General features: G+C 47.2%; 1 protein-coding gene across 1 annotated transcript; it reads left to right on the top strand.

Annotated features, from left to right (window-relative positions):
• The first annotated feature begins 871 nt into the window (after nt 1–871).
• LOC126527474 (chorion peroxidase-like) lies at nt 872–20,686 on the top strand. The gene is made up of 14 exons (XM_072284437.1): nt 872–1,642; nt 3,689–3,830; nt 4,691–4,917; nt 7,090–7,284; nt 8,543–8,665; nt 9,435–9,536; nt 9,700–9,810; nt 10,529–10,664; nt 11,997–12,206; nt 14,794–14,928; nt 16,773–16,997; nt 18,846–19,015; nt 19,758–19,866; nt 20,540–20,686. The coding sequence occupies exons 1-14, from the start codon at nt 1,510–1,512 to the stop codon at nt 20,619–20,621; spliced, it is 2,100 nt and encodes a 699-aa protein (XP_072140538.1). The 5' UTR covers nt 872–1,509; the 3' UTR covers nt 20,622–20,686.
• Nucleotides 20,687–26,753: the final 6,067 nt, after the last annotated feature.

The raw sequence follows: 26,753 nt of genomic DNA, 5'->3' as shown, positions 1-26,753 counted from the left end.
AGATTACGATGTTGGAGAGATTACGATGAAGGAACGGCGTTGGGCAAACCTTATGTAATGCACGAAGCGGATAACCGGTAGTCTTTTAGAGTGACTGAATGGGTGCCAAGGGAAAAGGGGAAGCACAGTTGGAAACTACGTTAGTAAATACGTAGTGATGTGGCGCGATTAGGAAATTTGCAGGCTCGCACATCATGGGCTCAATCGTCATGTATCAGCTAGCTAATGCATTTAGCTGACTTATGGCAGGGCTAAAGACAATCCGGAGGTTAAGTCATCGTCCTGCACTGGGCATAAGTATGATGATGATGATGATGATGATTATGATGATGGTAGCTAGTGCATGAGCAGGTTCTGGCGGGTGTGGTCGCGAAGAGCAATCTTGGCCTGTCAAATTGCAGAGCCAGTGCAGAGCGCTTCGTGAACATTAGTGAGTAAGTAGGCCAGTGCGAATAGTGAATTCTTGCGACCGAATCAAATACAAATAGAACCGAGTCGAACATCGAATAGTTGTGTAATAGCTTTCGAATAATGAACGATGGTTATCACAATTAATATAAAACAATGTTCATATCCTAGTATTCTTAAAGTTAGCAGGTTTCTGTCATTACATAGTACGCTACGAAGTGTTGCTTATTAAAACCACAAATGGAGCATTAGGAGCAAACAACTAGTTCTTTCGCATGCACATGACTTTTCAGAGTGCGAATGATCGTTACATGGCCTGTAAAGTATGGCTACCTAAGTGACGTAGCCTGTTCCACTACGCAAGTAGTCATGCTTTATGGCTGTACTATGCCTGCGGGGGTGAAAATTTGCAGCACTTTTGCCCCTGTTTTATGTTTAGTTGGGGGCCGTTGACGTTCTGAAATATTCGAAAAGTATTTCAAAAACATTCGCATTTACGAATAGTGATTATTCGATTCGATGACCGAATCGAAAAAAGACACTATTCGATTCGTTATTTGAAAGTTAGGAATGCGCGCACACTCATGTCAATTTTAGGTGAGCGCAAATGACGGGAGACCAGAGGAAGAAAGACAGACACAGCGCTGAATCAGAACTAAGGTTTATTAGTAGAGTCTACGACAGAAGGACACATTAGAACAATAAAAAGAAAGGTAAAAGGCCCAAACAACACCGTCAGGTGACACGTGACTTAGCAAGCTTTCGGTTGCTCTCTTGAACAAAGGGGTTGCTTTCGTTTTTTTTTTTTGTTGTTTTTCTATTTCCTGGGGTTGTGTGCGCGCTCTGTACAGCTGTGTAGTAACGGTGTTTTTTTAAGTAAGAAATACGACATCTGTCCTAAAAGCGTGAAAGCTTTCGAAAAAAGGAATTAGGCAAGCGACGAGCGGTTAATCTAACCTAAAGGTGTTCCTAACACTCCATTGCCTTTAGAGTAAGATGTGTGGCAAGCGAAACAAGTTCTAAACCTGTGCATATGAAGGGAGCAATTGTTTTCGCGTACGGCGAAGCAGTGAAGTCGTCTGCAGTGTCCTGTTGGCGTTGATGAGCTGCGTCGGGGTGGCGCCGGCTAACGTAGCAGACGCCTTGGACTCGGCACCTCACATCGTTCAACGAGGACTGTCGCTCCAGATAGCTGCGGCTACACCTTGGAGCCGGACACGCTACCAAAAACAACGTAAGCAAGTTCTGAACCTGCTTTCTTTGCTTTAATCCGGCCGATGCCCTAACACCGTTCCATCATGGAGAAATAGGAGCAAACTGTCGACCTTTATGTGTGGCCTTAGAGAATACATTTGTACTGAAAGAAGGAGTAATATGTTTATTAGTTAAAAATAAGCTAATATAGTAAAGAATTACGTTCAGAAGAGTGGAGAATTGGGGAAGTTCATATTTATGGTTAGGGCGAGGACAGGGGCGTGGTGGTCAGCGCAAGGGACGATGGCGAAAAATTCGAAACATGTTGATGTTGATGTTTGTTAGCTGGACCCGCTAACCGCCGAGCTACCGGGCAACATTCGCATGAACGACCCTTTAGAAAAGTTTCAAGGTGGTTTTCATCTTCCATGGTGGCACCAAGGCTGCCCGCGCGCTTCCAAAATGCTGATTAATGTGTGGCTAGAACATTGTCCTTGCTTTCCTTGCATTTCTTCTCCACCTTATCAGATGCATCAAAGCAAGAGCAGTGGACTCAGCTGCCAAGTAATCACCATTTTAACCGTGCGCCGGTGGGTGGGCAGTTTTGTATGGGAAAGCCAGCGTACGTAGCGCTTTTCTTGCGCGTCTATTGACAATTTGTGCAGGGCTTAGTGCGCCGCACACACTCTAAGAGTGGTGATGTCTGTGCACGCATCTCGAAGGCCACAGCAGACAATATTGTAGCAGAGGAAGACAAATTTGCGCGCATCGCAGGACAGGGGCGGCGCCAAGGAGAAGGGGGAAGAGGAGATCGCTTCCCCCCTACCACCACCACAGAAATATTTAGACTGCGCTCCCGTCTCTACCCTGGAGCACTAGAAACCTGACTATATAGCTAGCAGAGAGGACCAGATTTTAATGAGAAATGAGGAGAGGTCGGCCCGGAGAGCGTGTCTCTAGCCTGCTACTACTCACTGGGGTAAGGGGAAGTGGGAGCTACAGGGAGATGTAGGTGGCAGGGTGTTTATGATATGGTACGATGAGCTGCTATATATTCGTCGTTCAATACACGGATGTGCGCTTTAGAGACACTACTCGTTTAAAAAAAAAAAAGAAAACTCGCGGACAGCTTTCTGGGGCTACGAAGGGAAAGCTACGGAGGCAAATCGCGCACAATTGAGAGCGCTCCTGAAAAGAGTCCCGCGTTTTAATCTACGTCAGTTTAGGCTGGGGAAGAGAAAACATAAACACCTTATTAGCAACACTTAAATGCGACAGAACACCCCACTGAGTGCAAAGGTTTACTTATCCTGCGGCTTTTCCCTGCCGCGTCGGGGGTAACGCGAAACAGCTTTTCACGTGGAAGCTGCGTCGATTCAGCGTCTATTCCGAGCAACCAAAAGCAGTGTCAAACGCTGCCGGATTACTTCGCGCGGTAACACATGTGCAGCAGCCACGCGCCCATAGCTTTCCCTTCATAGCCAGGGAAGGTTGTCGGCGAGTGTGGGAGTAATCTTGTCTACACAAATACCTGTTTCCACAAGTCCTAGAGACGATTGTCTAAGACGACTGTTTCACACTGAAAGTTCGAGAGCGATGTTATGGTGCGTTGGGCTTGGTCAACTCTCCTCCACATGCCTAAAATATTGTCTTCCGAAAAGGGGCGGGAGTCGAAACAGTGAACACTAAACTTAAGTGTCCTTCGCTCGGCCGTATATTCAGGGCACATGCAAAGTGTGTGGTCTGTTGTCTCGGGAGTGTGGCAGACGCTACAGTCAGGGTCCCATTCTCGTCCAATCTTGCGAAGGTCCTTCAGGTGCGCACTTGCTTCCCTGGATGGCCTCGCTTACTGTGGCTGCCCCCTCATGGAGAAAAATCCTTGCGTCGGCCCTATCGCTGAAAAGCATATTTTGTTCTTGAGAAGATGTCCGCTGTGAGAGTCTGCTGCCGTGGCGGTAAAGGATTTCAGAGCCGGAGAATTTGCTGAACGGTCTTCAGGTTGTTTTCTTTTTATAAATATGTGCTTATATCTGCGCCATACTTTAAGAAAATCATGCTACTTAACCGCTTTTTCACACGAACGCAGAGCTTGGTGGGAAAGAGATACTACGAACGGGCTGTCCATACTTCAGCGGTTGGAAGCAGCGACAGCACCCACGTGAGGAAAGTGCGGAAGGCAGAACGGTCGCCTACGAGGAAAAATTCGGTCGAAACCTTCCTCGTGACAGGTGTGCACGCGTGGTCACGTGTGATCACACACCCATAGTTTGCATGCAAGCTTGTTCTGATGCTTGGTATTAGTAATATATATATATATATATATATATATATATATATATATATATATATATATATATATATATATATATATATATATATATATATATATATATAAACACGTTATATCTGTGTACATTGTGCGTGGTGTATTAAAACGAACAAACAAAATGCGTAAGATGGTGAGAGCACTGTGCCCTTATAGTTTCATGAGTAGGGTGTAAGTGTCGGTGTTCGGGGGAGGGGGGGCAGAGTATAATGTAAGCCATTCATTTTGCAGCATTCTATTCCTTTCTTATCTACGGCCCCTCACGACCGGCTGATCCTAGTAACTACTATGACGAATGACAAAACAGAATGGCATTAGAATAAGTTTGTATATCTTGACCTTAATTACGTTAAATTTCTGTTATGTTTGTCATATGCACTGTTCCCTTAATATAGTAGTAGTAAAAGAAGAGGCAGTTAGCAGTAGTAGTAGTAGTAGTAGTAGTAGTAGTAGTAGTAGTAGTAGTAGTAGTAGTAGTAGTAGTATTAGTAGTAGTAGTAGTAGTGGTAGATAAGTAGTAATTTGTTGTTTTATTATAGTAATAAAGGAAAGGAGGAAGGGAGAGAATGAGTCCTGCTGGCCGCACTGTACTTGCTTAACATTACGGACGGCACCTCGGTACGACGCTCAGCAAAGGGAGTGGGGAAATATGAGCAAAGGACATGGAGTGATGATAAGTGAGAGAATGTATGCGTAGAATAGATAGAAAACCCTTTACAACTTGATCCTCTGATCATAATTCCTGCTCGCTTCGTGTCGCAGCACCGCTTACGATGGCAAAGTCACTGAAGAGCTGCTGTCTCGCGCGAACGTGAGTTTCCGAGAAACGACGGACGTGGCGACCCGCTGCGCATCTCCGGAGAGAAGAGAGTGCGACCCGGAGAAGCCGTACTCCGAGTTCGATGGCAGCTGTAACAACGTCGCGCACCCCGACTGGGGCGAGAGCTACGCCTGCCTCAGGAGGCTGCTTGAGCCAGCTTACAGAGACGGTATAAGGGAACACGTATACTAGCGCTTTTAATTACTACGACCACCATTATTACGATGATGATTACGATTAATCAGAATAAATCTAACTTGTATTTTACCTTCCCTTCTTTATTGAATTGTCATGTACGTCAACGTGTGTCGACGTAATTCTAGCTTTGTTTTAATTTTGCTTTGTTTCCTGTACTGCCGTGTGTCACCACGTAAAAGGGAGTGAGGACGTATTAGTCAAGCCGGTACGGCATTTAGTCCTGTCTTCCTCCTGACAAAGAAAAAAAAACAAAAGAAAATTAATTTCATTTGACTGAATTGACAACAGAGCAGCAGTATAACAAGATAAAGTGTCATGTCATTATGCTTCTCTTAACTATTATATAGTAATGTCTGTGGAAGGTACTTCAACCATTGGTCGTGACGTTTATCGCTAGTGTCTTCAACATGCTGCGATCCTTTGCAGGCAAAAAAAGAAAGCGAAAAACTAAAACATTGTGTGTTCTTCCACCGAAGCAAATTTTATTTTGACATCCTGTAAAAAATAGTTCCGGATTTTTCTATAGCAAAAACAATATGTTTGTGGACCGTCAATGGACCTTTTGATCTTAAATGTTCTGTCATCTGTTATCTGTTAACTATCTGCGAAAACAACCACTAGAAGTCTGGATAACAAATAGACTTTGTATTATAAATTTATCTGTTGGCAGGCAGTCACATTCATTAAAATGGAAGTTTGTATCCACCTGCTTGTTGGAGATGAAACCCACACCGGTTTCTCAGAAAGAAAGCTTCCTGGTTGAAGAAAAATTTCTCCTCGTCGGGGGATCGAACCCGGGACCAACGCCTTTCTGTGGTGGTTGCTCTACCGTCTGACTCTAACGAGGACACTAGTAGATCACAGCGTGAGGACGAATTCATTGACAGCTCGAAGCACAAGGACGCTGAACATGAAAAGTCAGTTTTGAGGAAGCTGGCAAAGTGTAAGATTGTTCATGACAGGGAAAATATCATCCACCGTACTGTAGAGCGAAGCTACGCAAGAAACAGATGCGGGTTTCTCATAGCAAGTTTTTCCTTTCGCGAACCTCCCTCCACCTTGGAGGCTTCCGCAGAACTCATTGGCAATATAATTTATATGTACAAATGTAATTGTCGTCAGAACACTCGTTATTATTTTGTGTGTGTGTATGTGTGTGTGGGGGGGGGGGGAGGGGGAAGTGTTTAGCTTGCGCGTAGTAAACCAACGCTTTAATGCTTTATAACATGACTTTATTATTATTATTTCGTCTTGATAGAGCCTCTTTTTCATGTCAACACTTTAACAAGAGGAGTTGTCCCTGTCGAGGCCTTCAAGAAGAACAGTATACAAATTGTCTAAATGTTCGTGCCGGGCAAATGTGGGTACAAGCGTTCTGTTGTTTATTTTGATTCGTGTACCCTAATCTGGTATCGGGTGCCCGAAAAGTAAGTATGTAGCGTAAATTGTGGCCCTAAAATTCGAAGTTTGACTTACGGCAGTGCAGTGACCACTGCAGCAGATGCTGAAAACATCAACTGCCGGCTTGAAGACGTGTCTGCGCACGACATTGTACATATTGTTAAACACTCGGGGGGGGGGGGGGGGGGGGGAGTGATTGCTGGAGTTATCTGTGCAATGTGCTGGCCAATGGCTGTCCGTAGCTCCTGCAGTGTGTGAGCATTTTTCGTCATTTGAGTTTACCCCGCTGACGTTATCAGACAAACCACAGGCATTGCGATATCATAACACGCATGAAACTATCATGTCATTAACAATAGTTATCATATTTTGTTCGTCTTAGCACCGCATAGTTCCTTTTCAGATGCCAAGCACAGTAAAACCGGGGTATAGCGAAGTAGGATCGGGGAGCAAAAATAACTTCGTTATATCCATTACTTCGTTATATTCACAACCGTATCTTCTGCGATATCAATCTTTATGGGGATTTCAAGGGAAGCTTCGCTTACTTCGTTATATCCAGTTTCGTCGTGACGAGGCTTGACTATATTAACAGGCTCAATGCGGAGTCCAGACACTTCTTGCAGTAGTTGTTCAGTATAGCGAAGTTTCTCTTGTCCCGGGCGGCCAGCCTGTCATAAACTAAGTTCGTTTGGCGAACTTCGAGCTAACCGCGTCTGCTTGCATTCGTCGCATGGCGCAGGAGCGGGTCACATTCGCACGGCTCGCAGCGGCGCTCCGCTGCCTTCGGCCAGGATTGTCTCGACCACGATTCACACGGAGAGCGAGACACCCGACCGACGGCGGTCGCACATGCTGATGGCGTTCGGCCAGTTCTTCGTCCACGACGTCTCCCTGACGCCCACCAGGCCTCTCAGCCGCCTCGAGATTAATCAAGGTACCCTTCGTAAAGATTTATGTATAATATATATATATATATATATATATATATATATATATATATATATATATATATATATATATATATATATATATATATATATATATATACAACTTTATTGTGTTCTTGATGGGATTGCGGGGGCTGGGTGTAGCGAAGCTTTGTTTGTTGGTGATGCTGTTGCGGTGCTATATAAATACTGGTTTGGTTTGACTACATTGGATCTGTTTTAAGTGACAGTGGTTGTGGCACATGCCCATTCTGGAAGACATAGGCCAGGAACGGGCAAACACACAGTGGCACATACAGAGTTGCTAAGTGAAAACAAAAAAAAAGCAAGAAATAACGTAAATGAAAATGCATGAAGTATAATTCACCATTTCATTAACAGATCGGTATGCTTTAGAGATGCCTGACGTTATGTGTTCAGGTTTTATGTAGGAAGCGGATTTTTTGTTACGCAGGACTAAAATGGCCACTCTTGCGTCACCATACAAGGATTATCAAGGCCCCTCCGCTGGTACTTTCATTCGGCGTTTAGTAGCACTTAGCTACATCGAGTGTCCCAAGTTGACAGCAAAGCGAAGAGAAGAGCCAAAGAAAGAGAGAGAAAAAAGGGAGGGAAAGGCAGGGAAGACAGGCTGTCGCCTAAAAAGATATGAAAGAATAGTTCGCTAGTTTAAGCTGATTGAGTGCTTCTGTTTAATGCCCGCCCCGAAGGTACACGGTGGGCTGTAAGGGACGCTGGGGCGTAGGTCAGGCTCCGGATCAATTTTGACGGTGCAACCAAGCCACTGGCGTTTTTGCATTCCCCTAGCGGACCTAAAATTGTTTATCGGTGGCGATGATAATCGTTGTAGCTAGCACACAATAAACTTGGGCAACTTTGTTTTGTGGAAGGAACAGGCACTTTTATTTATCCAAGCAGTTCGAAGTGTTGCTATGGCTGTGGCCAAACTGCATATAAACAGTGAAGTCCTTAAGTACGCTACCCGCGGCGGGTAGCTTAGTGGCCGTGGCGTTGCACTGCTGAATTCGAAGTCGCTGGTTCGATCCCTGCTGTGATGACCTCATTTAGACGGGGCCGAAATGCTCGTGTACTTATATTTACGTGCACGGTAAAAACCCCAGGTGGTCAAAATTGTCATGGAGTCGCCCACTACGGCGTGCCTCATAATCAGGTCGGGGTTTCGGCACGTAAAACCCCAGAGTTATTATTACTTTTTTAACGTACGCGCCACACCTGCTCTTCAAGGACTCGACACGACGACGGATGTGCTGCCCATCGCCATTCCCCCTGACGACCCTTTCTACGGGCAGTTCAACCAGACCCAGATGGCCTTCCAGCGTTCCCTGTGGTGCACGCGGTGCCGTTCCGGTAAGTGCACGCCCATCGGCTCGGCACAAGCGGGCCGCTGCACCGGCTTAAGCGCGCGCGCTCGAAGAATGAGAAATCTCAAAGATGTGAAAACGAAATGCTAGCGGCGACTCAATACAATGTGACACACACACACACACACACACACACACACACACACACACACACACACACACACACACACACACACACACACACACACACACACGCACACGCACACACACACACACACACGCACGCACACACACACACACACACACGCACGCGCGCACCCGCACACACACACACACACACACGCGCGCACACACGCACACACACAAAGAACTACATGTGGATATAATCACATATGACATACCAATCGTCATCCTGCCAATCACACTGTCATGCCATGACATATCATGACATGTGCCACCACGCCATACGGTGAGTGACATGGTTGCCTTGACCTTTGCAGTCTGCAGTCGAGGAGCCATTGTGGCGCCTGTAGTAGCTCCAGCTCCCTGCATTCGAAGCCGTTTCTCGTGTGCACTAGTATTCTTCTTGTTAGCCGTTTTCTCACCCGTCCTTCTTGGAAGAACCAACAGCATGCAGTACCACTATCAGTTCTTTCTCTGTCGCAACTAACCACCAATCGCCACATGTACTGTTTCATTTTATTTTTTACTGTGCTTGAATCTTTGAACTGCTCAACTGTCAAACTCACGGGGACAAAATAGTCGTCTCGTAGCTCAGGAGTGGGATGTCTCTCGCTGGAACGCATTGCACGCAGGCTATAGGGAGCAGCACAACTCGAGGACGTCTTACATCGATGGATCGCAAATCTACGGAGTGAACGAAGACGCGGTCCGCCTGCTCCGGGCAATGAAAGATGGTGCGTATATATTTCTGATTTCACTATAGTAGCTGGGGGATAACAATTGTTATCCGTATTGTTATTAGTGCAGGTGACAGGTTCGCTAAGTCAGTATTAGGAAACTTACTGTGTACAGGACTTGCAACATGTGTTTCTTACGCCGTGGAGTCAATTAACGCAGGTCTCCTGAGGTCGCAGTCAGTGAACGGCGACACTCTCCTGCCTGTGAGCATGGAGCCAGCAATGGACAACTGCAGCCACCACGGGGACAGTGGAATGTGCTTCCACGCCGGTACGAGACCTGTGCCTTTTATCAATTTTTGCCCTTCGACGGATTTGCAGCTTTCCTAAACGCCAAGAAGCGATAAATCAGAAAACAGTAGGAGTAAACTGTGCAATAAAGTAGAAAGGTGAGCAAATTTTTCATAAGCATTCATAATGGTAACAACGCTCAAAAAAAACAAAACAAAAAAACAAAGCGACGCGCAAGGTAACTATGTAGCTTGTCACGCGCAGAAAGATTATAGCGACCATCGCGGCCACTACTTGGTTGTCAAATGTATCTTAAAGGCACTTCTTGTTGGGCTAGTTGGTAGCTGTTCATTATAAAATATGAAGACGCCAAATAAACGGACATACACCCTGTCACGGGCGCCCGTCCCGTTCTCTTCTCTTGTGTATGTCCGTTTATTTGGCGTCTTCATATTTTATAATGTCAAATGTAGTTCAGTGGCAGTCGAGTGACGGGGCACATAATCATGCAGCATATCGCATAAGTAATATATGATGAGTATAACAATAAATAAATAAATAAATAAATAAATAAATAAACATTGTGCTGTATGTACTGCGTACAGATCTTATACGTATGCTTCCCAGTGTACTTCAGAAGGTAGCGTGTCCTCTTTATGTTTACATTGTCTATTTCCATGCCACACGTTACTGCTGTAATCGCAAGACCTATGCCCCGGAAGCACAACCACTTCGGCTTCCATTGTCGTGTCACGCAGGTGACGTCAGAGTGAACCAGAATGTCGGCCAGGTGACCATGCACACGATCTGGATGCGCGAGCACAACAGGATCGCGCGGAAGCTGCAAGCTGTCAACCCCGACTGGGACGACGAACGGCTCTTCCAGGTCACGAGGCAAGTCGCGCTTTTTCGCTTGTCGATGGCCGTTCGAAGGAGTTAAGACTTCCTTCTTTAATGCGAAGCATTTACTACCCTTACCAGACACTTTGCGCCTGTGGTATGTCTGGCGCATTTTGCCGGGACGCTAGGGGGCGGCGGTTGCTGCTTGGCCAGTGCCTTGCTGCTTGTGTGAGGCTCGATATGAGTGCCGATGGACAAAAAGACACCTGATCAAATATTCGCAATAAGCTGAGGCATGTGTATGCTGCAGCAAAAATCCGGAGAGCGCTCAGCACATCCTAATGAAATGCCAAGAGATTCACCCAGTGATATCCGGATTTAAAGGGACACTAAAGCGAAATATTATTTCTTCTGCATCAGTAAATTACCGTTCTACAACACCAAAAACACCACTCTTACAACGACAAGACGTTTGGTAAACCAGAAAAAGCGCAAAAACGAAGTGCGGGTGGCGACGCCTACTTGAGTTCCCGCACCTGGGGGCTGTGACGTCATGGATTTTGATGGCATTTTCTAGGGCCTACTAATTATATATGGCGGTACAGATTGACCACATTGTGTTCTAAAGAAACCAAATATTAAACATTGAAAGTTTCGGGAACCTTTATTCGGCCAACGCGGCCCAAATGCGAAAACATTCTTTGGAATCCCTGACGTCACGCTGACGTACCGGCGCTGGGGTTTCGGCGCGAAATTCAAATACTGATACTTGGACTTTCATTTTCTCATCTAATAATCAAACTATCTTTTTGAGATGACTACCTGCAGGGTTCTCAAACAATGCTCTATTAGTCTAAAGTCATTTATTGTTTCCCTTTAGTGTCCCTTTAACGTACACCTTCCAGAAGCGATAGGATTTAAAGTGGGCTGAATAATCAACCAGTCAGCAGTCGATCAGCAGTCGAGATAAGCAAGAGACGTTTATTATATATATATATATAGACGAAAGGGGGTTAACGAGGGGCCCGATTTTTAAAAAAATTTTTAGTCATATCATAAGAAGACAACAAACACTGACACCAAGGACAACATAGGGGAAATTACTTGTGCCTTAAAAATGAAATAAGGAAACGATAAATTAATGGAAGTGAAAGAGGATGAACAAACAACTTGCCGCAGGTGGGGAACGATCCCACGAAGGTTGTGGGATCGTTACTGGATAAATTGCTTTTTTTTCCCCTCCTCTTAGTTCCTCCCCCCGACGCAGTTCACGCGACATCCGCACTCGGTACAACCCCCGAACTATATACTTCTCTGTCTCGAGGTGGTTGTCGCTCGCGGTGATGGAGCTCGAGCGCTCCTGTGCACGCCTCCTTCCGCTCGCAGGAGGATCGTGCAGGGCCGCCTGCAGCACCTCGTGTTCGGCGGCTGGGCGACGACGGTTCTGGGCGAAGCGCTGACCGCCAGGTACCGCCTGCGCCCGAGGCGCCGGGGCTACACGCGCTACGACCCCGGCGTGGACGCGACTCTGCTCAACGAGTTTGCCGCCGCCGCACTCCGATTCGGCCACACCACCGTCAACAGGCGGTTTGAGCTGTGAGGCGCATCCTTCTTCCACGATTGGAGAGAGAGAGAGAGAGAGAGGCTCTTTATTAGAAAAACAGAGAATTTCGCCGGCGCGTGTACAACCGCTGACATGCTACTCTATATAGGGATGGGGAATGAGATTAAATGATTCCAGAGGAGAGTGTGAGAAACAGAGAATAAAAATAAATGTGAAATGTGCAAGTGGACCTTTCCACGAGTGGAGAAGCTCGCTTGCCCCGTATGCCCTGTATCCATAAGCATATGTGATCGAGTTTTATGGATCTTTGTTACAGTAGCATGTATATTTTGAACTTCTTTTCTTATTTTTTTAAAACGAGGTTTATTTCTTGAACCTGCTGGAAGGTTGTTGTTACGGCGCGTTGTGTATGTTATCCCATTCTATTGTGCTCTTCGCCAAACCTCCGTGTGCTGCTGAGTGTGGCCAGGTCCTCTCAACCTGTCATAAACAGCTGTTCTTTTTCTGCTGGCGTCCCGCCGCACTGATTATGTTGCTTTTCGCTGCAAAATAAAGTCAAATCGTATTGGGTTATGTATGAAAGCTCGTATGTTCCCGTATAATCTCATATGACAATATAGGATTTTGGGACGGGGAGCGCAGCTATTTGCCTTGCTAACCGAAATGTGTGCGGGAAATTAAATATTAATGGATAAAGAATATCATACAAAAGTAGTACCCAGATTAAATTTTTACGCGATTTGTGTGCGGAAAAAAAAATTGTGGGTTTTCATGTTCCGGAGCTGCACGGTGGGCTATATGATGGGTACCATAGTGGGGAGCTCCGGACTGACTTTGACCACCTGGTGTTTTTAATGTGTACACAAAGAACGGCACACGAGCTTTTTTGCGTTACGCGCCAATCGGAACGCGGCCGCCGCGAGCGGGCTCGATCCCGCGACCTCATGATCAGCACTGCGATACCACGTAGCCGCTAAGCCATCGCGGCTCTTCTTCTTTCTTTATTTTGTTTAGGATACCGAGACCAAAACTGAGCGTATCATACCACAGACATGAATTGGCTGCTCGGTCACTTAAAACTTAGGCAAACACACGTGTTGACACATGTTAGACGCACGAGCCACCGCAACGGGCCGAATTATCCGGTTTCACGTCGGTGATAAATCTGGCGCTTAGGCGTGAGCGTTGTACAGACGTCCGTCATTTTTTTTTACGAAGTGCCGGAACACTGCGCACGTATGCAGTGCACCAGACGGCAAGGAAATAGCAGTACCCCAGCGGCCGCGAGTAGCAAGGTACTAAGCTGCATACCGTGTGGCTCTTGTGCTTGTGCGGCTGTCGCTGCTGCCACGCGTTGTCTCTCGAATAGAGGCGAGCCAACATTCGAATGTGATTTTATTCTCGGTTATGGAGCGGTCTTCTTCGATGTGGTAAAAATATTTGTGGCCTAATATAGAAAGCTTTGTAAGTGCTGTTGCCCATTGGCTGCTTGCCATCGCTTATATACGTCTAGCATCATGATTGATATTAGCTCTTGCGAACACTTTTTGGCCTCAAAACACTTTTGTGATTACGGGGCCTGATTCGCGATGTGTTCGTAGTATATTCGTTAATACCAAACAATCCCACATAGCTGGGCTAATGGATGGCTAAAAAATTAAGTAAATAAAATAAAACATTAAGAGCGCCTGTGCAAGTCGCAGATGCATAGCATTCACTGGGCTTTTGCAATATTACACACACACAAACACACACATACATTCCTTATTTAAAAACCTTAGGAACCCAACAAGGGATGAGGTCAAGGAAAGTACAGGAGAAATTACGTGTTCGTTTATGTGGCTGCTGGGTGCTGCTGGTATCTTAAGTCATACATAAAAAAGTGAATTAAGTACCCGATGGTGGAATCGAACCTCGGATCCTCAGCACAGAAGAGCAATGCTCTAACCATTAGGCCACAATCACACCTTTTTTTCTCTCTTCAATGCATGGAATTCGGAGTAGTGTCATGCGAAAATTAATTACATCACATCACATTTAGACGTGCATGAAACACAAATGCACCCATGCTAAGCAGTCCAGTGAAGGTTCACAAATCGCTCAAACAGACACAAGCGTCCAGAAGCGAAATCCATTTAGGAACGGGATCATACGTTCCAGCCACAGTGTAAGCACTTGAGCAGCCTCTTTTCGAAAGACAGACCTTGTCGAGCGGTGTGGGGGCTCCACATGTCTGTCGATCATGTGAATTCTCCGTAATCAATAGAGCACTAATAACGTAAGCAAATCACATTGCGTATTACTGGTTGTGGCAGTAGGCCACAGTCACACGCATACTTCTTTCGTGCCAACTCCAACTAGCTCTTTGACATGTGGCAACTAGCAACTGGCATGTGGCCTGCGTGCACATGTTAGCATGTGCGCTCGAGTTCCCTAAATTTACGCCGAGGAATGAAATGGGCACATTTATAGTATTTGATCAAGAGCTTCACATAGCTTCTACGATATGCGTCGGGTCTGCATAATTTTTACGTATATGTACGCGCACCTGTAGACCAGCCCCTGGGAGTGTCGGCCATTGCTACTCACCGCCTCTCAATCGTTCTGTTTGCTTGCCAGACTGCACGCCAACTGGACAGACGCAGGCAACGAGAGGCTGGCGGGGCGCTTTTTCGCCCCATTCCCCGTTGTGCAATCTCTCTGGGACAACCTCGCCAGGGGACTAATGCGACAGCCAATGAACGCCTTCAGCAGGTGACGAAGCCCACGCCCGTGTTGCTTTCGAAGAACCCAACTCGCATGCGCGAAGCGTTGAATTATATGATGCGGTCTCCAATTTCTGCTGGTGTTGACTATGGCATCTATAGGCTCTCCGTACCACATCGTCTCAGGTTGGAAGTGGCCTGTGTATGTAGCTTTTGCGAGTCGTATATGTTCTTCAGCTAAGCCAAGCCGCGCGGGGAGCTATTCATGCGAGAACGCCGAACTCGTACGCGTAAGCTGTCCTAAAGTCAAGCACGAAAGACGTTCTTTGAGGTCAACAACGAATCGTCTTTATTATAGCTTTCTTAGGGTATATCTGTAAAAGTATCTTGGACCATAGTGTAATGTGTCATTAGAGAGATCTATCTTTAATGAAAGTGCGTGCTATTTATGTATTAACACTTGGCAATGTGGCATGTTCTTGCGGTTTTCTTTTATCTTCTCTTGGCTGGGTTGCGTTGACTGGTTTACTTGCATGTGTTTACAGAACGTGCCATTTTGTTGCTGTATTCTTTACGTTGACTGTTTGCGCGCCGACCGCTTTAACGCCGGAACGTTTTATTGCGATAGCGATTATATGGACATTCTTGGCGGATTTCCGCTATCGGCGTCATGTTCCGTATAAAGTCCAAGTGCAGTGCGATAACATCGTGGCCGCGCGCCGTATGCTGTAGGTGCGAGTGAAAGCGTGGTGCGGGTGTGCGCTGAGGATAGTGTCTCGATCTCGCGCGCTCTCAAGAAGGTGGCGAGGAAGCGCGCCGTGTTGCGTCGCGCGCGAGGTACCACGGTCGTTATTCTCCGGCGACGGCAGCGTATGGCGCAGCTGAGCGCGGCCGCGTGGACGCTATATTGAAAACGATCTGAGATGGGTACAAAGTCTAAGCGACCGAGCAATGATAGCTTCGTGTGCGCTGAGTTCTCGCTGCTTAGTTCGCGTTAAAGCGAGAGGCAGTGCGAAGGTCATTTCGCTCGCAAGTTCTGCCGCTGTTCCCCGCGCCAGCGATTTGGCAGCGTGTCCGCGGTCATCGAGCGAGATGTGTTCATGTTTGCCTGCGCGCGCGTTACACCATGCACTTTAATTTAGTTAGCAAGCGAATGTTTACAAGTTTATACGGCTGATAAAACTGCTATCCTTAATTCATATGGATGCCTCATAATCGATTATTCGACTATTTTTTAGTTTCTCCTCATGTTATAATTCTGTGTTCATTGAACAATTTATTGTTTGTGGAGAAGGTGGCGACACACTCGTTACCAACGTTTCAGATTTTATTGAAATAAATCATATTAAAAGCGTCGAAAGTGAAAATTGACGTTCCTTAACTAAAGGGACGCGAAAGTAGAGTGTTAAGCTGAATTTGTAAATTACATTCCTGTAATTCCAGAAACTCAGCAGAATCTTGATCAGCTGGAAAAAGGCGAAAAAAAAAGGCGGGTTTGAAGTTCTTACGCTAGCATTGTAACGTCATAATATTTGGATGCCGTTACACTTAGGTCTGGCTAATAGTTTATGGGTGAACAAAGATTACGTCGCATTCTGAGGAGAATAAGGACTTACCGTGGAGCGAGCTTTCAATATTTTAACTTAAACTTACTTAACAGTTCAATATACGATTTGTGCCCGCTTCGGAAATTCTGAATGATGAAGCTCACGGTATTCAAAATACGTGTTTTCATGACGCAGTTACAAAATTGCAAAACTAGATGCTCGTTTCTTTATATATTTTTAGCTATTTTTATGCCATATGCAACGATTTCCCTCCGTGTGTTTAGATAGCAGTTCTTCCAGGTAAGCCATCATCCCTCTAGCTGCCGGTTGTCGCCTGGTTACGCAGGCACGGCGACCGCGCGCTCATCGCTATGGCGTTGTCTCGGCCGGGCGATCTCTTTGGCGTCGACTTGTTTGCCACCGACATCCAGCGCGGGCGGGACAACGGCATCAGACCTTACGCCGACTACGTGCGGCTCTGTCATGGCCTGGAGCTCGCCACCTTCGATGACCTTCACCTCAAAGGACTCATGCCCGAGGACGTAGCCAGGCTATTTGCGAAAATTTACGAGTGAGAGGGAATGTCTTCGTAGCTAAGGCCCCTTAAACTTCGTAAAGTGGCGACACTCTCCTCCTCCGCTTTCACTCCTCCTCGTTTCTCCTCTCTTTCACGCTCCCTCATCGACCGTGACGCCGCCTGCACTGCTCGAGCGTAGCAACGGCGCCAAAATGCGCTCCTCGCCACTCCGTAGACGCTTCTCGAGCAAAAATGGCGCTGATGCACGGCGCTAGGGCCCACGTGATGCTATTAGGCCAATAGCGACGCGGCGTCGGCCTCGGCCAGAGCGTGTGAGCAGGAGGCGGCATTCTTCAAAGCGTGGCACTACTTTACGAAGTTTAAGGGGCTTTTTCGTAGCAGCCTTAAATTTAAAAAAAAGAGTAACATTTGGTTAAGCTGCATTAGTGAACTGCGTTTCTCTAATGGCAAGACAGTTACTCCAACCAGGGGATGGAGGCTTGGCAATCCAGAAATGACGCGGGAGTTCGACGGCTCCTGGCGCCGCCGTCGTGGTTCGCACACCAGCTCATTGTGACGTCACAAATTTTGACAGCGTGCACACAGGTGCTGCTAATTCGTCATCGATAAAAAAAGGCTACGTACGTTGCATTATAAGGGAACCGAAGACTCAACTTAGCAATTTTTCAGAAATATTCCGGCGTTGAAACGACCCATATACAACAAAAAAGAAAAGCTTGAAATCGGTGACGTCATACGATATCCAGACGCTGAAGCTTCGGTCAGCACTATAGCAGTCAGCCTTTGTACATCAAATAAATCTAACCAAGTTTGGCAAAATTCTTTACTACACTAATGAGTCAGTGTTGCTCGTTAGCGTCACTTAAAATGACAATAAAGGAATATATGAAGTCGAACTAGATTGAAATATTAGGCTTCTGCAATATCGAATTCGTCATTCCTAGCAAGAACAGAGTTTTTTGTGAGTAGGAAAATTACAAAAATGGAAAATTGAAATGGTGACACCTATTGCGAACTATGGAAGCTCTCATGACGTCAGCACTGGCTGATTCACAGAGAGCGGCATAGAGGGTGGTCACGTGGAGATTGCCTCAACTCGTCTGTTTGCCGGGTGGTTTCTTTGTGCAATTTTTTACGTAGCTAAACTAATTAAGTGATGTAGCACCGCACAGAAATTGATGATAGACTTATATACGAATAATCTATCGATATAGCTCGACGTAATATTTTTCTTTAGTATCCCTTAAGTTCTCGGTTGCCGACCGATTAGATTGATCGACGGCTGCCAAAGATTCATTTAATCGTCTCATTGCATCGACTGTTATGGTCCGTCGATAAGTACGGAGTCGCCGAGGTCGACGATGTCTGTCACTGCACGCTGAATGCGTAACTTTGCATCGGCATACATATAACCTACTGCTTAACCGCTACTGCTATTGAGTAGTGCAGCTTTGAGTACGACTTACGCATCGACAACCACTTACTAAGTGACAGTCACTAGAGTGTGTGCATGAGGTACTCGTATCACTCTTGACCATTTAATAAAAGCACGTGACTTAGGACGCATTCGTTCCTGACGCAGAAGTCCCGTGACTGCTGTAGCCGCGCTGTAATATGACTGATGTCGCTGACAAATGTCTGGTTTAACGTGGATTGCACTGGTTGTCATTTGACATAACCGCGGCTGAGTTCGAGAGATAGGAGAATTTATTGAGGAAACGCAGAGAGGTCTGCCTGAGGTAACGGTCCCCTATAGCCTGCACTTCCAAAGTACATATACAGCTAAGTCAGAGTAACACAGGTGCCTAGGCGAGCACGCACTTTAGTTTGCAGCAGGTCTTCAGGTCTACGTGTCGCAGCCGGCTATGTCTGCCCCCGCAGGGACGTTCGAGACGTGGACCTGTTCTCGGCTGCCATTAGCGAGTACCCATTGGCAGATGCCAGCATGGGACCGACCATGGCGTGCATCGTCGTGGATTCCCTGGGCAGGCTCAAGTGGGGCGACCGGTTCTACTACGAGCACGGTGGACAGGCCGGTTCATTCACGCCTGGTACATCCTTCTGTACAGTTTGAGCGCGGCCTACGCTAATCGCCTTTAAGCGAGACGTACCTCACGGATAGCACTTCCAACTTACTTTCGGCGTGACGTTGCCCTGCATTAGCGCGTCAGTTTCGCGCTGGCAACGCTGTTATCGTGGCCAAAACATGGACCGTGGAGTTGACGCTTTGCTCAAGGTTCAAATCCCAGCCTGAATTAATAGCACCGCTATCGCTCAATCTGGCATCGATGCACCGACACCGCGAAGCACCGCCCGAAGATACATTTAAGATGCGTTCCATGTGATTATACCATCTGATAGCGATAGCTCAAGATAAGAGGACTATGAACATCAGATATAATTGCGGCAACTTGTGGTGGTGTGTTGTGCATAATTGTGCATAATTTCAACATACAAGATAGAAGTTTGGTAAAACAGTGGTAAAAATATTATTTGAAAAGAAAAGAAAACAGCAAAAGAAAACAACAAAAGAACTGCAACATCTCGGTGGTCGTTTGTTGCGCGCTATTTGCCAGGAATTATCTCTTCTTGAGTTATCTGTTGGGGCGTGTTCAGTAAGTGTATTGGCCTAAGCCAACAGTATGGAGTTGATAGCCGGGCGTGTTGGTATACGAATCCAGTGATACAAAATGTCCCCTTCTTACACTGGGTCTTGTTTTTTCGCGCAGTTTGTATCAAAGCTAACAGTATATTTCAGTAAGGTCGAAATATCGTGCCCGCTTCCCTTGGCAGGTCAGTTACGAACGATTCGGGAGACAACAACGCTGGCCAAGATCGTCTGCGAGAACACCGAAGGGACGGACACCATTCAGCGCCATGCCTTCCTTCTCCCCGGCAAACAGTACGTTTGACGTTGATAGTGTTTCAAGTTTGTTTATTTATTTTGGGCATGCATGAAATATACATTCGTGACGTTACAGAAGGAGGTCCCGAAGCACAAGGCTGTATGGGGACCTCCTGTCAGTTAGTTATATAAAAAAATAAGTGAAATAAAGCAGCAGTTCAACAGCAAGAAAAATAATACATTTTTATTAGTTATCACAGGAAATAGCAACAGAAGAAACGTAACACCAAGGCAGGAAATAAATTATAAAGCAGATCATTGAATGCATGGTGAAGCGCGGAGTGTTAGATGTTGATGAGAAAGGATAGTACTTCTTTTTTGAGCTGGGTTATTGAATACAGGTTTTAGTGTGATGGTAGACTATTCCGAATTGACAATGCAGTAAAGGCAGCTGTCTGCTTTCCATGATTAGTGTGTATTGTTGTCAAGAAAGCTTTATTGCAAGAGAATCTAGTTGGGCTTCTGCTTACTGGAATACTTTTTCGTTAATATGCTAGACGAAATTAGATCATTTACGGTTCTGAAGAAAAAAACTAGAAAATTAAACTTTACCAGTTTTTGTAATGATGGTAAGTTGTGAGGTGTGATACATTGCAACGATCGCTTTGTTTCTACAGACCCTTTAGCTTAAGAATGTATAACATTTTCTGCGTACTTTTCAACACCCTAGGAACAGCATGGTTTACTGCTCCGACTTACCAGACATCGATGTGAACCAGTGGGCTGAACAGAAGGCTGAAGTCGCACGATAAGTGACGTGAATAATGCAAAAGTAATAATAATAATAAAACGAAATAAAAATAAAATTCACCGGAAACCAATGTTTTGCTGTTTTTTTTTTTTTTTTTGCTCTGCAGCAGCTGTGCCTTTTCAAAAGGGTAAGGAAATCACCGCAGGGGCGTCTGCGGTATGCAGACGTTTGGTGTGTTGCGACACCACGGACCCGAGCATTTGTGGGTTGGACCCACAGAACTTTTTACTAAAATTACTAGAGGGCGACTCTGGCTCTGCGATCGCTCGGATACCACGCTAATGATAGTAAGTGGATTTTTTAAATCTTCGCGCTTGTGCCATCAGACGGCCTTGTATTATTACGCTTTATCTGATTGGCTTTATTGGCCTAAATTTCCAAGCAGACGTTTTGTCGTAAGCAAACGAAGGCGGCAGCAATAATATATATACACTTCAATAATCACTGCAAATGGTGGAATTCATAACGCAACGTTTTGTTGAGTATAATCAATTCGGAAAGTCACAGAGCCGCTTGAAGCCAGAAGCACGACGTTTCAGCAAATCGAAGTATACTGTCCATCATTCCCATGCTGGCTGGATCGCCGCACTCAGTTACCGTAGACACTAGCGCCAGATTTCCCTCTAGCGATTTTTGTAGGAAACTCTATGGTTGACCCGCCCGCGGGTTACCGAACAGGCGCGGCTTAGCCGGGAAATGTCCAAAGGCTGAGACGACGCCAAGCGTGTTAATGAATCTTTTGAGGAGGCAACGCTTCATTAAGGCCCCGGATTTTTATAGACAACGCTGCAGTGAATCGATCGTGGGGGAAACGCCAGTCACCTTTTCCAATCACACCTACATTTTTAGCTTCTCCGAAGTTCAACCTGCCCTAGCTGTCTTTCGATTCTGAATGACTTAGTGGCGAAGGTTAACTTTGCACTACGCGTCGGTTAGCTTGGCACGTAGGAATATGATGTTCTCCGTATGGTATCAATCTCCGTTGTAATTACCACATTCATTTGTTGCACTACACATATGGTGGCTACCATACTACATAGTTGACGGCGAGCATCGGTTGCCGAAGTTGTTAACCCCCACGTAACAAATACCGCTTTTTTTCTTTTTTTTACTCTGCCTATATAGCAGAATTTTACCAACACTGCGGTCAGCTATGCATTTAGTCACATTTATTGAGTGGGTCGGCCCCATTCATCTCTCTCAGAAGCAAAGAATCGCGGTCGGATAGCTTGCAACTTGGGCTTCTTGACCCATCCAAATCGACGGGACCACCGAATTTCGGTTCGAATCGACGCCGACAGCGAAGCGGACCACGCGGAATCCACTTCAAGCCGGTGGGTCCAGTATTTTTGGATTTATTTTCGGACTTGAAGTTTTCCCAAGTGGCCGACCAGAGCTAGGACTATTAGACCTAACACGGCAGCGGGGCTCTGCGGCCCTCCTGGCCTTAGCCAACGGCACAGGAGCCTGGAGCGATAGCCCGAGTACTCAACCCCAGCTTAGGACAAACACCGCTACGAGATCCGACGAATCTCATGGCCGAAAACCACGAAATCATGGACGAAGACTACCAAGACGCGGCCGGGGAGACCCGTGACCACGGACCAGCGGCAGCCACTCAAGGCCTGACAAGCAGCACCCCAGCGACCACAACGTCACAAGTAAGTCAACATCTCGACGAGGACGCGGACTGGCAGATAGCCATTTCCAAGCGGCAGAAGAAACGCCAACGCGGCAGCCAAGCAGAATTTTTGGCGGGAACAGGGCTAGGGAACGGAAATTCCCTAGGCTCGGCGAAGAGCACAGGTGGCACGCCAGCCGCACCGAATCAAAGAGAGGGGGGAGGAGCGCCGAGGAGGAGACTGCCTCCGCTGCCCAAGGACGACTTAAAAATAGTCCTGAGGCCCAAGGGACTAGCAGTGAAGAACCTGCAGACGCACCAAGTGGCGCGGGCGGTGGTTGCAGCCACCGGACATGGATGCAAGGCAGAAGACCTTATTATCCGACTCCGCACAGGTTCCAACATCATTATTGTAAGCACCGACAACGAAAGCGCTGCTCAACAAATTAGACGCATTACGCAGCTGAAGTTTGGAGAGCACAGCTACGACATCAACGCACACGTGGCGGCGCCGGAAGGAACGCTGCGCGGTGTAATCCACGGGGTGGACCCGGGAACTCCTGCCAAAGAACTCGAGACAAACCTACGAACCCGAACGCAGGGTGTGAAGATTTTGGCGGCAAGAATGCTAGGCCGGTCGAGCACTGCCGTCATCACATTCGATGGCCCCACCCTCCCCAAGCAAGTTCTGTACTATGGGGGAGAAATGTGGTGCTATCCCTACAGACCAACGAGACAGATCTGCTACATCTGCTGTCAGCAGGGACACCGGTCAGACGTCTGCCCAACTCCCGGGATCAAGACCTGCAGGCAGTGTGGCCAAAAGGATCCAGAGGAACACCATCAATGCACACCCAAGTGCCTGCTGTGTGGGGAGCCCCACGCAGCCGGCACAAAGGACTGCAAGCAACGTTTAAAGACAACAAGCGAACTACGATGGGGACCCCAGGGTCAGCAACGACGCGGCCGCAGCCGAAGCAGAGGTGGAGCGCGGCGCCCACGCTGGTTCCGGAACGAAGACCAGGAGAAGCGAGGCGACTACCGGAGCGAGTCGAGGAGCCGCAGCCGGGGCCGCAGTGGCAGCCGAGACCAGGACCAGAGCCGGGAGCGGGACGAGTCCTACCCACCCCTGGGCGGTCAGCAGATCTGGGCGAAGCCGAAGCAACTACAGAAGAAGAGCGGCAGAGTTAAGGTGAGCTGGGGAGCCGGCCCTCCCAAGACGCTTTTTGCTCCGCACAACAGTAACAACACAAACACACAAACAGAAAACGAAAAAAGGCTTACTGCCGAAATTAATAATCTTAAGAGGGAACAGGAACAGACCCGTGAGGAAAACAGGCAACTCAAAAAACAGATAAGTGAACTAATAGCAGAAATACAAGAGACGCGAAAAGCAGGTTTTCCGCCTGTCAGGCCATCCTCACCCCCGCAGCAGAGCGTAGGAAGCTTACAGACTAACGAAGGGGGAACCTCCCCAATAGACGATTTGAAAACAATGATACAGCAAATGCAACAGCAAATGCAGCAGCTAAATCAAAAGATAGCCATGCAAGATCAGAGCTTTCGAAATTATGTAAAGAATCAAAACACACAGAAAACTGTAAACGACGCCAGAGACCGGCTCTACAATGAGCGCAGGTTCGGATCAGAATCCCAGGGAACGAACGCGAACTCTAATACATCAACATGGCAGGACAAAACCAACTAGAGATATGGCAATGGAACTGCAGGAGCTACAAGCGCAAACAAGGGCTCCTACAGCAGTTCATTAACACTAGAGGAACCCCACCAGATCTAATACTTTTACAAGAGACAAACTGTGTTCCAGCCCTGAGAGGATATACTTGCCAGGAGAACGGACGAACAGCTACTCTAATTAGCAACAAAATCACCACCATTGCACACAAAGAATTCGAGAATACACAGCTTGAACACATAGTAACCGAGATAATCCCCAAGAGGAAGCGGAAAGCTAAAAGTACCTTCATAGTTAATCTATACAGCCCACCTAAAAATAGGGGAGACTTCATCAAACTCTTTACAGAAGCAAAAAAGCTAGCGGGACAGAACACCCTGATAATAGCCGGGGATTTTAACGCAAAAAGCCCGCAATGGGGCAGCAGAACTGAAGACAAAAAGGGACGCAGCATCTGTGCAGCAGCAGAAAACATAGGCTGCGAACTACTCACAGATGAGGGCCAACCTACTAGACAGGGGAATAGCGTCAGTGTGGACACATGTCCCGACCTAACTTTTGTCAGGGGCGCCAAGCAAGCGACATGGGAAAACTTGCAAGAAAATCTGGGAAGCGATCACTACATCATTAGGATCAGCACGGAAGCAGAAAGCATCAAGAGGAAAATTGGTAAGGCAACCCTAACAGACTGGGACGCCTTCCGAATCCACTGCAAACAGCTAAAAGGGGATATAACTTCAGTAGAAGAATGGAGCCAACAACTCCAGCAAATCAGGGACCTCTACACCAAAGAGGTAGATCGAACAGAACAAGCGCCGGAAGTGGACAAGCGACTCCTCAGACTATGGGAGGCACGACGGGGCCTAACCAAGCGCTGGAAGCGCCAACAACTAAATCGGAAACTAAAGAAGAAAATTGCTGAAATAACACAGCAAGCGGAGGAATATGCAAAGCAGCTAGCGAGACAGGGGTGGCAACAGTTTAGTACCTCCCTGAATGGCACCCTCGGCACAGCTAGAACGTGGCAGATCCTCAGAACACTAATGGACCCAAGCAAAAGCAAAACAGAAAGCAGCAAATCTATTCAGAGACTAATTCACCAATATGAAGGGACCGAAGACCAGCTACTCCAAGCAGTACGAGAAAAATGCTATGGGAAAGACTCGGTGGAATGCTATCAAGGCGACTACCAAGGAGAGGAGAACCCCACAACAGACCGGCCCATCACAAGGGAAGAAGTTGTCGAAGCCATACGAGCAACCACGAAGAACACGGCGGCAGGGGCGGACAAGATTCGCAACTCGCTAATACGAAACCTAAGTGAAGAAGCAGTAGACCAACTCACCATCTACCTCAACAAATTATGCGAAGACGGAACAGTCCCAGCGGAGTGGAAACACGCCGTGGTGGTCATGATTCCCAAGCCCGGCAAGAAACTACAAATTGAAAACCTCAGGCCAATCTCGCTCACATCGTGCCTCGGCAAGCTGTTTGAGAAAAATGTGACCCGACGAATTCAAACGCACCTAGAAGACGGAGGGTGGTACCCCAACACCATGTTCGGCTTCCGGGCAAACCTATCCACCCAAGACATCCTGCTACAACTAAAAGAAGAGGTACTCGAACCAATGCCGAAAAACGGGGAGAACGTCGTCATGGCCATCGATATCAAAGGGGCCTTTGATAACGTATCCCACGCCGCCATTATGGAAGGACTCAACACTACCAACTGCGGGAAGAAAGTACACGCCTATGCCAGAAGCTTCCTCACAGATAGAACAGCGACTGTAGGCCTCGGAGACCTGCGGAGCGGCACCTTTCAAACGCCATGCAAGGGCACTCCGCAGGGCTCGGTAATTTCGCCGATACTTTTTAACATCGCCATGGTCAACCTTGCGAAGAAGCTCAACGAAGTCCAGGGCATCAGTCATGCCATATATGCAGACGACATAACCATCTGGACCACCGAAGGATCACTAGGGAACAAGCAAGAAGCGCTACAGAAAGCCGCCGCTTGCATCGAGGAATATACGCAGCAAAGAGGCCTCAGATGCTCCACGGAGAAGTCTGAGCTCCTCAGAGTGGGAAGGCACCCAACAGATGCCCCACTCGAAGTAAAAATCGAAGGCCAGAACATTCCGGAACAGAAAATGATCAGGATCCTCGGCATGTGGTTGCAGGGCAGCCGGAGGTGCAGCCACACCCTCTGCCTGCTGAGTAGAGCAGCTGGACAAGTGGGCCGCATGATCAGCAGAGTTGCGCACAAGAGATACGGCATGAGAGAGGAAGATACCCTCAGGCTGGTCAACAGCCTGGTGGTCAGCCGGGTCACATACTCCCTGCCGTACCATGTAACCATCAAAGCCGAAAGAGAACAAGCCGAAGCAATCCTTCGGAAGGCATACAAAACAGCCCTTCATCTCCCAAGAAACACATCCAATGACAAGCTGATGCAACTGGGAATCAGCAATACGTTTGAAGAACTAAAAGAATGCCAGCTCAAGGCACAAGCGCGAAGGCTCAGTAACACAACAACAGGAAGGGCGCTCCTGACAAAGTTGGGTTGGGAAATAGAAAAACCGCAAAGTAGTAGGGCAATAATACCGGACCTGCTAAGGAAGAAACTACGTATACAACCTGTCCCCCGCAATATGGACCCCAATCTCCATACCAGCAGGCGACAGGCTAGGGCAGAATTCTACGAAAGAACGATGGGGCAGAGAGACAACACATTCTACACAGATGCTTCCCTCTATCCAAAAGAACACAGGAAACACGCAGTAGCGGTAGTAGCTAATAATAAAAGCAAACTAATC

This window comes from Dermacentor andersoni, chromosome 9 (assembly GCF_023375885.2).
Source record: "Dermacentor andersoni chromosome 9, qqDerAnde1_hic_scaffold, whole genome shotgun sequence".
Classification (NCBI taxonomy): domain Eukaryota; kingdom Metazoa; phylum Arthropoda; class Arachnida; order Ixodida; family Ixodidae; genus Dermacentor; species Dermacentor andersoni.
The sequence above is the reverse complement of the archived record's forward strand: the minus strand, read 5'-3'. Positions and strand labels throughout refer to the sequence as shown.

Coding starts and splice junctions, on each gene's coding strand:
- LOC126527474 (XM_072284437.1), top strand. CDS start 1,510: ATGAGCTGCGTCGGGGTGGCGCCGGCTAACGTAGCAGACGCCTTGGAC. Junction 14,929..16,772: donor CCAATGAACGCCTTCAGCAG/GTGACGAAGCCC, acceptor CTGGTTACGCAG/GCACGGCGACCGCGCGCTCA. Junction 16,998..18,845: donor CTATTTGCGAAAATTTACGA/GTGAGAGGGAAT, acceptor CTGCCCCCGCAG/GGACGTTCGAGACGTGGACC.